Here is a 12,687-nt window from a genome sequence, read left to right on the forward strand (position 1 = left end):
AAACTCCCGCCAACCTAGAAGACTGCATTCAACAAAAAAATATATTTTAAAATTAAAGGCAAAAATAAAGATTTTTCAGATAATGAAACTGTGGGTAGGACCTACGGCATTCAGATCCAAAAGGGCCTGGCTCAGGTTCCTCTGCAGGACCTTGGCAGCTTCCATGGTGTGCTGAGTTTTGCCCCGCTCATTTAGGGAGGTTTCTGTACATCGTGGAAGAGGGCACAGCCACCACACTTGTTTTGCATCAAGAGACAATAGGCACCCTCCCACTTCTCCTCCACCAACTGGCAGAAGAAGTGGCCCAGGCTCTTCAGAGCCACATCCTCGTGGTTAAAACAGAAGCCCAGAGAGAGGTAGGTGCAGGAGGCCTGCAGATGCATGTAGACCAGGCAGTTAGTTGATGGTAGCCTCCACCTCAGTGGAATAATTAAGATAAGTTTGGGAGCACATGGTTGCTCAGCAAGAAGGAGCTAAGCTCAAAAAGGGTGCTGGCTGATTTTGGAGGCCAAGGATGGTTAATGTGATTCTGAAAGCAATGGAAGAGCATAATTTCTACTACTAAATTCACTATAGATCAACACTATTCTTTTTTGCAAGAAATAGATGAATATATCACTTAACTTTCAAATACCTTATTTATTCTTGTTAATTGCTTATGTAAGTCACAAGAAATCTATAGCAATATGTGTGTGGGGGGGTGGAGGGTGTATATATATATTTCTTGTTATAAGCACAAAACACTAATGTATAGTCAAAATATTTTGTCATCTGCAAAATATCTAGTAATAGCTGTTTTATAACACCTTTTTATATAAATGTTCTGAATTAATAAGAAGTACAAAATAATTAAAACTGGCTGAGCACAAGAGCAAGTTCATCTCTACTCTACTAAAACCTTACCAAAAAGAAATTTAAAGGGACAAAAGACTGACATACATTGGGATGATAACAATGAGGAGGGCAATACCAACCTAATGCTAGAAAGCAGAAAGCAAATGGATGAATCCACAGTAACTGAGTAGAGAAAGACAAATCCCGATGACTAGTAGCCAAGACAACACTAATCAAACTAATCTCTTCCAAAGTAAGCTAATTTCTGACCAAAAACCATCAGAAGAGCTCCAAACAGAAAGCACCTGTTACCTCTGAAAGCCAGGTTGAAACTGAAAATGGACAAACTGGCAGAAGCTGTAATAAGAAACAGATAGATGCCTAATCCCCTCCTGCTTGCAGGAAACATGAGGTTAACACTGGAGAGGCTAAACCAGAGGGCCCTAAATAAGTGGACATCAAGTACAGCCTGGGGGCAGGTATCAGGGTTCTACTTAAAACTGGGATTTATATAAAAAGTCTTAAAAAAAAAAAAAAAAAGGTAAGTCCTTTAGCCCATTCCCTTGATCTAAACCAGAATCCTGGCTATTGCCCTGCCAGATCTGGAAGATTTCTCTCTAACTAATACAAAAGAAAAACATATAGACATTTGGTTTTGTTGGGGGAACTGGGAATTCCCACAACTAAAAAAGCATGATCACACCATCCCCCTTGAGGTCACCCAGACCTGTCCTCACAAACAAAGCTTCCAAATGGCTTTTAAGTGCCACACTTATGAGTATGAAAACAGCAGAGGGTCATTATATGGTTGAGGAAATTGACTAACATGTATGGGGGTCTGAAACAAAAAAATAAGACAGCAAAAAGAAAAACAGCCGGTAAGAACAAAACTTAAAGAATTATATCCTAAGAGATAAGCCAAAATACATATTAAGTATATGAACCGAGAACAGGACACTACTTTTAAAAGTATTAATCACAGATGAATCTCGAGAAATTAAAACTATGAAAACCAGCCCTGGCCAGCGCTGCTAAATGGATAGAGCATTGCCCCACATACCCAAACGCTCATGGATTCAACTCCCAGTCAAGGGCACATACCTGAATTGCAGGTTCGATCCCTGGCCTTGTCAAGGCACATTCGGGAGGCAACCAATCAATGTGTCTCTTTCATATCTGTTTCTCTCTCTCCCTCTCTCCCACCTTCCCTCCTTCCCTCCTTTCCACGCTTTCTAAAAGTCAAAGGAAAAAATATCCTCAGGTGAGGATTAACAACAACAAAAACTATGAAAACCAAAATTACAAATTCATCACAATTAAAAGATTTAGGAGATAAAATTAAAGAAACTTCCAAGACAGTAGGACAAAAAACAGAAATTAAAAAAAAAAATTTAATTAATTTTTTTAAAAGAATCAAAGGATTGGAGCAAAATCTACCATTTAATTTATAGAAACTAGAAAAATAAAATTGAAGAAGGATAGAGGAAGAGATTAGTATACTATTTTTTTAATTTCCCCAAAACTGAAGTAATGACTCTCCACACTGAAAGTACAAAATGAGTACCCAGAATGCTGAATAAAAAAGACCCATCCCAAGATGCTTCATTGTGTTAATAAGAACATGGGAATTAAGAGCTTACTTCCAAAGAGAAGGAATACACGACAAAAAACTGGGACTCAAAATGCCAAAGGACTAATAGAACTGCCATTGACACAGTAATTCCACTTCTAGGAATATATCCCAAGAAACTAGAAACACCAATCAGAAAGGATATATGCACCCCTATGTTCATAGCAGCACAATTCACCATAGCTAAGATTTGGAAACAGCCTAAATGCCCATCCACAGATGAGTGGATTAGAAAACTATGGTACATCTACTATGGTACAATGGAATACTATGCTGCTATAAAAAAGAAGGAACTTTTACCATTTGCAGCAGCATGGATGGACCTGGAGAGCATTATGTTAAGTGAAATAAGCCACACAATGAAAGAAAAATACCACATGATCTCACTCATTTATGGAAAATAAAGAACACTATAACCTGATGAACAAAAAGATAGATATAGAGGCAGTAAAGCACCAAACAGACTTTCAAATTACAGCAGGAAGGCTGGGGAGTGTTGGGGAGGGAGGGAAATAAATCAACCAAAGGACTTGTATGCATGCATATAAGCACACCAATGGACACAAGACACTGGGGCAGGGGGTGGGATGAGGGCATGCGACAGGGGGTAGGGGAGGATGGGGGAAGGTCAATGGGGAAAAAAAAAGGAGATATATGTACTACTATATGTAATACTTCAAACAATAAAAAAAAAGAAAAAAAGGAAAAAAATGCCAAAGGACTGAATAGCAAGGCTGAAAATTTAAAAATAAAAACAATTTCTTTAAAAGCCTAAGAGAAAATTATTTCTAGTCTTGCAGCAAAATAAGAAAAAAAAAACTAAGGAGATTCAGGAAACAGATAATGTGATTTTGGAGAGAGGAAGAGGGAATCCCAAATGATGGTGAGGTGAAGACCAGCAATGACAAATACACAGCAGGCCTAGTAAGCATCCACTCTAGACTTAAGGTGCTAGGTGAGGTGTCTCCAAGAAAAACAAAATTTTCCTGGCCGGTGTAGCTCAGTTAGGTGGAGCACTGCACCCTTCTATATAAACCTTTGTATCTCTAATGACAAGTTCCTAGAAGCAGAATATGTTTAAGGCTCTTGATCTATACTACTTAGCTATCCTTCAAAATTTCTGCCAATTTACATTTGTAGCTACAATATATGATGTTCAGTTCACCACACATTTACCAGTAATAATGCAATATTTTTTAACTCTCACAAATTAAGAGAACAAATTTAACATGTACTAATTTTGATATAAATTTCCGTATTAGTTAAATTACCTACTTATGACTTTTGACCATTTTTCTACGGGAATATTTCATGTTTTTGTGTGGTTCTTAATTAGGTAAACCTTTTCACAGATTAAGAATATGTATGCTTTTGTCATATTTATGATACGTGTTTTTTCAGTTTTAACTCCCACAGTCACTTTTGTTTTTCCTTCTCTTACACTTGTTACATAGAAAGGCCTTCCTCATCTCAGAGACAGCTAAATGATGATCTGTTTCCTCCTCGCTCTCTGAGGGGGTGGTATTATGGTTTTATTGTTAGTAATTATTTTAAGTAACCTAAAAGAAATCCTTTTAGCAATACTTCTATAAAAACATGATAAAGCAATGCAGGGCCCAGACCAGTTTGGCTCAGTTGGTTGGGTGTTGTCCCATGCACCAAAAGTTTGCTGGTTCAATTCTGGTCAGGGTACTTGCCCAGGTCACAGGCTAGATCCAGGATAGGGAGCATGCAGGAGGCAGCCGATCGATGTTCTGCTCTCACATCAATGTTTCTCTTTCTCTCTCCTTCTCCCTTCCTCTCTCTCTAAAAATAAATAAAAGTATTTTTTAAAAAAAGAAGAAGAAGAAGAAGAAATGCAGGGACCTCAGGAATATAAACATAGCTTAAAAGCAAATAATTTTCTATGTGTCTTTTAACTAGAAATATTTCAACATATAAGCTTTCTTCCTTAAATATCAGTACTATCTGGGTCAAAAGCAATGTAACACTCTCAGGTATATATGCTAATATAGCTTAATTTTGAAAAGTTTTTACTCACTTGTGGTCATGATGTTAGGAGGGCAAGAAGGTATTCCATGATCTACTGCCCATCTGTAGGCTCCTTCTCCAACTAAAAAGCTAACAACAGAAAAATTATTCTTTTAAAAATTCCCAGTGTCATCTTCCCCTACATATTCAATTAAGTAATATAGTAAGGCAACTGAAAAAAAAAAAGTTTTGCATAGAGATATAATTTTAGACTTCTTTGAAATAATAATATGGCTATATGCCAAAAAAATTCTTTAAAATTTTTTCCAAGTTAGAGAAATAAATGTTATTTCATTTGTAATAACTAATAAGTAAAACCCAACATAGTAGTTGATTTCCCAGTGGAAAATATTAAGATTTGCTTTGGATCAACATGGTTCTCAGCTGACATCACAAGATCTATTTAATCTGATTATGAGTCAAAGTTTAAGTGAATGTCTTCAGATATGGTATTCTTACCTAATACAACACCTGGCATAACTCAAAATGAGTGGGTACATCTAGAAAAGCCCTAAACTAATGAGATGTGCTTACATTTCTAAGCCTTGATGTAACAAAAATATATACCTGACCCTCAGGATCATTTTTACTGTGGCAAGTAAAGTACTGTGATGTCCCAAAAGTAATTTTTAAGCCTCAAACTGCACATTTGAACATAAGAAAGTAAATAAAGGAATACTATTAGCCAGCTCTAAAAGACTTATTTTCAAAGGTTTCAAATAGCATGCAGGATAATTAACCACCCCATTTTCTAACACATAATAGCAAGCAGTTACCATTATAATCAGTCACTTCATCTCCTTCCATAGCCAACTCCTTAAAGATCTCAGCCAGCTAGTAATGGATTCCTTGAACAAGTGCCTACTCATTAGTTTGCTGTTCCCTATTTTTTGTTTCTATTCTTTTAATCATTCCAACACTAAAAACTCAAAGCAATACATATTGAAGTCTTTAGATTTGATTGTTAGTAAGAAGATCGGTGACAGACTGGCAAAACAAAATCTAAGTAGACACTCAGAAACATACCCAAATGGTTCCAATGACAAACTAAACGGTTAAGCCCAATAACTGTTTTCCAATGTACATAAAGATGGGGATGGAGGGGGCACTGAAAAAAGAGAGGAGGAAGGGCCAACTGGAATAAACAACTTTACCTCTTCAAACTTCCACTTTAAAAAAAATTCTAAAGGATTCTGAAAATATAAAACAGTTTCTCCAATTCTTGTATCAGATGAAAAACACAGCAAAGAAACTGCAAAGAAAAGCTGCCACATAGAGTTCATATGGAAGAATAACTGAAATAGGAACTTGGATGTGAGTTGAGCTGTCTTGACAGCATTTTTAGTACTTCCTTCTACTAGAAACAGAATTTGGATATAAGAAATGACTTCTCTTCATGCAAAGATGTAAAAGAGATGCTGAAATAATAAACTAAATGATCAGGACAGACATTTGGAGCTGAATCTAGTATTCTCTGCAGACCCACTGATCATTTTGGGTTCAATCCCAGTATATGGAATCAATGGCAATTTACAAAATATTCTTAGTTTTATCTTTCGTTTCATAGTCACTCATAGATTTGATTCTAAATAAAATCCACTTGCCATTGTCTGCTATGCAAGTTTTTAAGTAATTTGGGTATTTTACAATATTCATAGGAAGTGAATATTTGGATGCCATCTTATTAATAAGAATACTGAATATCAGACCTTAAATTACTATAAAAATTACTTGTCTAATAGTTCATCATCACACAAAATGGAATAACTGCTTCTGAAATCACTAAAAGATCCTGTGAAGCTACATAAGCTTTTGCCAAAAAAAAGACAAAAAAAAAACACTACACATGTCAAAAAAAAAAACTTTCCAGAACATTAAATGCAGTACCAATTCAAATTTCTCTCTCTTCTGACTCTCCAAGGAGAAAACTTTTAGAAAAGTTTCACCTCAATCAAGTTTTAAAAAAAAAAACACCTATTGAATACTACCTTTACAATTTACCCAAAATCTGACCATTTTTCCCCACCTCCACTACTAACACCTTGGTCTGAGCCACCATCACCTGCTACCTGGATTGTTGCAAAGGCCTCACTATTTTCATACTTGCCTTGCTCTGCCTCTGCCCCAGTATATTCTCACCAGCCACTGACATCCTTGGAAAGCATGTCAGATAATGACATTCGTCTTCTCAAAAACTGCAAAACCTTTCATGAGCACTCTAGTGTAAAAACTGGAGTTTTCACAAGAATCTACAAATTCTCCCAAGTGATCTGATCCTTGATACCCCTCACCTTATCTCTTATTTCTGTTGCCCCCTTGCTAATTTTACTCCAGCCTCTTATAAAAACTCAAACATGCCATGGAGGCTCCTGCCTCAGGGCCTTCATCCTAACTACTCTCTATCAGGCTCTCCCAAAGGCTGATTTCCCTCATCTGCTCCAGTAATCTGTGCTTGATAAAACCTACTTAAAACTGCACCCCAACACACTGCACTCCCTTATCCAGTACTCCCAAGCCCTCATTCTGCTTTTACATTTTTTCTTTTTTCCACCTTATACCATACCATGTACTTTATAATTTATATATTATATAGTTTATTTCTGTCTTCCCTAAATAAACTATAAACTTCATAAGAATGGGAATCTTTGTGTTTTCTTGGATAATCCCAAGCATTTAGAATAGTATCTAAAGCACAATAAGAACTAAATAAACATTGACGAGATATTAAAAATAAAGTAGGGTGTCAAAAAACCCTAAAGGACAACGTTTTCCTTCTGTTATACCCACCTTAACTTACATTAAGACAAGTCTAAAGTGATATAAAACAAAAAGCAGTAGCACTCTAGGGAGGCCAGCCCTGAGGTGGAATGGTTAACACCTTCAGGAAGCTGAGCTGTAGGTGCTGCTGCAAGCCTAACACAGCCAAAGGTCCCAAGAAGGGCTATCTGGGCAAACACATTGACGAGACTTACAATCTTATGGATGAGAACCACCCATTTGCAAAGAACCAAGAATCTAAAATTGTGTAACTTAGTGATTTAGAAAACTCAAGAATGCTCCTGGACCCCAATAATCAAATTCTTTATTAGATGAAAAAGATATAGGAGAAAATGAGAGCTTCTGCTTTGGACTTAAAAACTGATTTTTATTTATTTTATCTATCACTTCTTGGTTCATCACAAATATACAAAATTGAGGGCAGACAAATTAGTAGCTATTAAGTAAAGCTTACAGACATAAAGTACAAATAAAGAAGAACTTGCTATATTGGGAAATAACACAAACAAATTTAAAAAATAAGAATTTAACTCTTTTTTAAAAAATATTACAGAAATTTTCAAACATACATTTTAGAGAATAGTGTAATGAACTAAATGGATCATCAACCTATTTCATCAATTATTAATACACTATTGGCCCAGTGCACAAATTCATGCACATTGAAAGAAAATTAATTAGAAGAAATATTTTAATATCATTGTTCGCCCTTTCTCTATAATAGAAGGGTCAACCAAATTCACAATCGACAATGACAGATTGAAACACACGCGTGCAATTGGCACCAGTGAGAGCTTTATATGTATCCTGCATGCGCGAGTCAACTTAACCTTTTATATATATAGAATAAACCTGCTTAATTAGACGTGCTTTCTGATGTAGCTAAACTTTTTCCAGCCCAGTGAAGCAACCCAATTTCTCTTTCAGGTAATTGTCAGCAACACAGTAGTAAATATCAACACAAAGCAGATTATTATTGTAGATCATGCAGGGAGAACAAGGGGTAAAATATTTAACTGCAGCAGTGTTTGACTATATTCTGTGTAGTGAGAAAACCTGAAGTCATTTTCAAGGTCCACCATTTCTTACTTCTTTTCAGTAGGGTCAAGTTTCTAAGCTTTCTAAATCTCCGTTTTCCAGCTAATGAAAAGAAAATAGGATTCCATCAAGTCTCCTATTTACCTACTCCAGGACTTCTGTGAAGATCAAATGAGATGAGGCACAGGAAAACGCTTCATAGACATTTGGTTAAAGTGTAAAATGTTTCCACTGGCTATAAACCAAGTAATGTTCCTGGGCTGAAGAAACTCCAAGGAGCCTAGTCGCTAGGGAGAGGAAGCCAGATGTTGCTATGGTACATCATTACCCAGTGCCCATAGCCACTGTTTCCGGGCTGGGTTGGGCAGTGGGCTGCATTTTGCACCATGTGGTCTCGGCAACATCGGCTGCAATTTGGTGAGGTATCTCTCCAGGGTAGTGGTGGGGCCTGTGTCCCATTGGGGGGAAGCCGAGTGTTGCTTTGTGGGTGCCAGGTCCACAGTGCCGTTTATTGTTAAATGGCCTGTCGCTATGGAGAGGAAGCTGGGCGTTGCTGTGTGTCATTACCTAGTACCCATAGCCACCGTTTCCAGGCTGGGCTGGGCTGTGGGCCACATTTTGCACCATTGGGTCTTGGCAGCGTCAGCTACGATTTGGTGGGCTATGGCTCTGGGGTGGTGGCGGTGCCTGTGTCCCACATGGGGGAAGCTGAGTGTTGCTTTGTGGGCATCAGATCCGTGGTGCCATTTCTCTGTAAATGACCAGTGCAATCACGGCAGCTCCTGCATTCAGCGTCTGCCCCCTGGTGGTCAGTGCACGTCATAGCGACCAGTCGGATGGTCGGACACTTAGCATATTAGCCTTTTATATATACAGATTGCTAACCTCATTCATTTATACCCCCACTCAAATTATTTTGAAGCAAATCCCAAATATTGAATTTCAAATATAAATATTTTGCATACATCTCAAAAAATTATTCTTAACAGATAACCACAACGTAACCAAATGACACCAAAAAACAATTAACAATAAATCCTTAGACTCAAAATATAGTCAATATGTTCACATATCCCTGATTGTCATAAAAAATTTTGCTACTGTTTTTATTTTGTTTGTTAAACTGTTTGGTTTGAATGGAAATTCAACTAAATCTATATCATTTGATAAGTCTCTTATGTTTCTTTTAATCTTTAGGTTTCAAATTTTCTTTTAAAGTTCACAACAAAAGTAGTATATTCGAAAATTTAATAAATTTATAAACTACAATAGATTAAATAGTATTTTTAAGAAATAAAACACTAGGATAATCAGGGAATTGGGCTTTTGTAAACTACTGCAAGTATACAGTGAACTTTTGTGAAAGATTTCTGCTTCTGAACAAGAGGGAGTAACAAGGAAGAAATTTACACTCTTGCCTGAACCAATGAAAAAACAGTCAGACAAAATATAGAAAACAACAGTTTTTAGATGTTAGTAGGCAACGTAGGACAGTGATCCTTGAGGGAAAGGAAACAAACAAGGTAAACCCTCTCACTGTCCCAGCTTACTGCCTGAAGTTTCCAGGCCTCAGCACAAGAAGGTTAATTCAGGAAGAGCCTGGCAGTCTCTCTGAGTTGGACATCCAAAGAAGCCAACCAAGGTAGCCAGAGTTCAGAGGGCAAAGTACTAGAGATGAGGCAGAGTCCTCTTCTAGTCTTCAGTTGAGTAGAGATCAGTGTGTGTAAAAGGAACTTAAACAGAGCATGAGAAAGAATAATGTGAACGTTGTATAGGAAACACTCCCCAAGTTCACACAAAGCCAGAGACAGCTCCTGTTCCCACCAGTCAAAGTAAAAAAAAACATCACTCTAGGTGCATCTGCTATAATACTTAGAAGGGTTTGGCCTGGATAGCAAAGTAAAATCAACTCAAGGCTAAATGCTTCCCTAGTCGCATGTAACAAAGTATAAAGCAAGACCTGAAAAGATGAAACTGCCTCTCAATATGTTAACCATATCCTAGAATAAAGCTGAAGAATATTTATTAAAATAAAATATCCAGCACCAAATAAAACAATGTCTGGAATCTAATGAAAATTACCAAGTATGCAAAGAAGCATGAAAATATAATCTATAATGGAGAGAAATCATTCAATTGAAAACAACCCCAAAATAGTAAACATGACAGAATTGGTATACAAAGATATTAAAACAGTATAACTCTATTCATATGTTTAAGAAGCTATAGGAAAGATTAAACATATTAAGTACATACATGGAAAATAGTTTGTTAAAGATGCAAATCAAACTTCTGAAAGATAAAAAAACTACAATGTCAGAAATGAAAAATAAATTAGATGGAATTAACAGGTGATTGCATATTCAGAAAAATAATTACTAAACTTGAAAACAGCAATGAAAACTATTCAAAATAAAACAGAAAAAATGGAAAAAGTAAACAAATTATCAGTGATCTATAGGACTATTACAAGAAGTCAAATAGAGCCTGGTCAGTGCACTTCAGTGGTTGAGCATCAACCTATGAACCAAGAGGTCACTGTTCAATTCCTGGCCAGGGCACATGCCCAGGTTGTGGGCTCAATCCCCAGTAGGGGACATGCAGGAGGTAACTGATCAATGTTTCTCTCTCATTGATGTTTCTATCTACCTCTCTCCCTTCCTCTCTCACTAACATTAGTAAAAACATATTTTAAAAAAAACAAAAAAAGAAGTCAAATAGATGTATAATTGAAGTCCTAAAGAATAGAAGAGAAGGGGGTTATCAGCAAAAATATCTGAAGAAATGATAGGCAAAAATTTCCCAAATTTGAGGAAATATAGAAATATATCCCTGTATACCCAAAAAACAAAACAGGTCAATATCTCTCATTAATATAGGTGCAAAAATTCTTTACAAAGTCTTATACATTATGACCAAGTAGAATTTATCCCAGAAATGCAACTGTTGAATTAATAGCCAAAAATCAACCAGTCAATATATTGACCAAGTAAAAAAATTATAAGATCATCTCAATAAATGCAGAAAAACATTTGAAAAGGTGCAACACCCATTTTTATTAAAAACTCTCAGTACATTATGCAAAAAAGAGACTTCCTCAGATAGACTTCAAGTGAAGATGGAGGCGTAGGTAAACACAGTACTCACATCCTCCCACAACCACACGAAATGACAACCAAACTTGAGAACAGCCAGCATTCAGAACTGCCTGAAACCTATCTAAAAGGAAGTCCTACAGGAGAAACCAAGATGGCGGCATAGGTAAACACCTAAACTGCTGCCTCGCACAACAATTTCAAAACTACAACTAAAAGACAAAACGAACATCATCCAGAACCACAGGAAGGCTGGCTGACTGGAAATTCTACAACTAGAAGGAAAGAGAAAAGCACACTGAGACTCAGAGGAGCTGCAGGAGGCAGAGGTACTGAAACGCGCGTGCGCAAAGAGGACTGACAACTGAGTGCATGGCCAGCTTTCTCAAGCGGGAGGGAGACAAAAGCTCCCAACTGCACTGAACTCCAGTTCCAGGCGAGACTCTGGGGACCCAGACTCATACGGGGTGAAACTGGACTTTCAGGAAAGAGAAAAGCACACTGAGACTCAGAGGAACTGAGGAAGGCAGAGGTACTGAGGTGCGCGCATGGACAGGGTGAGCAACTGAGTGCGCGGCTGGCTCTCTCAAGCAGGAGGGAGACAAAAGCACCCAACTGCACTGAACTCCAGTTCCGGGCAAGACTCTGGGGACCCAGACTCATTCGGGGAGAAACTGGACTGTCTGGCAGTGGGTGGAACTCGAGGGCAGCTTTCTCTCAGAGGTGCTTGCAGCGATTACCACAGGAAACTGAGACACAGGGGCCTGTAAGGGCAGGGCTGACGGGAAACCTATGCTTTCTGCTCCGCCCTGAGACTCTGCCCCATCCAAGCTGAGCACAGAGGCTTTTGCAAGTCCTGTCTCATAAGGGTGTCTCCAGCACAGAAGTTCTCCCATAGTAGACACAGCTGATCCTCACAGCCAACTGGCCTGGATGTCAATTCCTCCCAGTGATACCAACAACAATCAAGGCTTAACTACAAGACTGTGCACACAGCCCACAAAGGGGTGCACCAAGAGTGTCCACCTCAGGTAAATGGGGAGGCTGAGCCACCAGGCCCTATAGGACACCTAGCACACAAAGCCACTCTATCAACTCAGGGAAGCAGCCAAAATGTGGAGACAATGAAACAGATCACAAATGAAAGAAATGGAGGAAAGCAAATGACTGGATATAGAGTTCAAAACCACGGTTATAAGGTTGTTCAAGAATTTTCTAGAAAAGGCCAATAAATTTAGCGAGACCCTTGAGGATATGAAAAAGGACCAACTAGAAATTAAG

At 37.8% G+C, this 12,687-nt stretch overlaps 1 protein-coding gene across 3 annotated transcripts in view; it reads right to left on the bottom strand.

Annotated features, from left to right (window-relative positions):
* TASP1 (taspase 1) overlaps positions 1–12,687 on the bottom strand; it is a 279,716-nt gene that overhangs the window by 196,973 nt on the left and 70,056 nt on the right. For all 3 annotated transcript variants that reach the window (XR_013961358.1, XM_080683016.1, XM_080683017.1), the window contains one exon: positions 4,506–4,585. Coding sequence is in view for 2 of the 3 variants with exons in the window: in XM_080683016.1 (XP_080539142.1) it covers positions 4,506–4,585 (80 nt within the window). In the remaining variant the exon portion in view is untranslated. The remainder of the gene's footprint in view (positions 1–4,505; positions 4,586–12,687) is intronic.

The sequence above is a fragment of the Plecotus auritus genome (assembly GCF_963455305.1).
Source record: "Plecotus auritus genome assembly, chromosome: 8".
Taxonomy (NCBI): Eukaryota; Metazoa; Chordata; class Mammalia; order Chiroptera; family Vespertilionidae; genus Plecotus; species Plecotus auritus.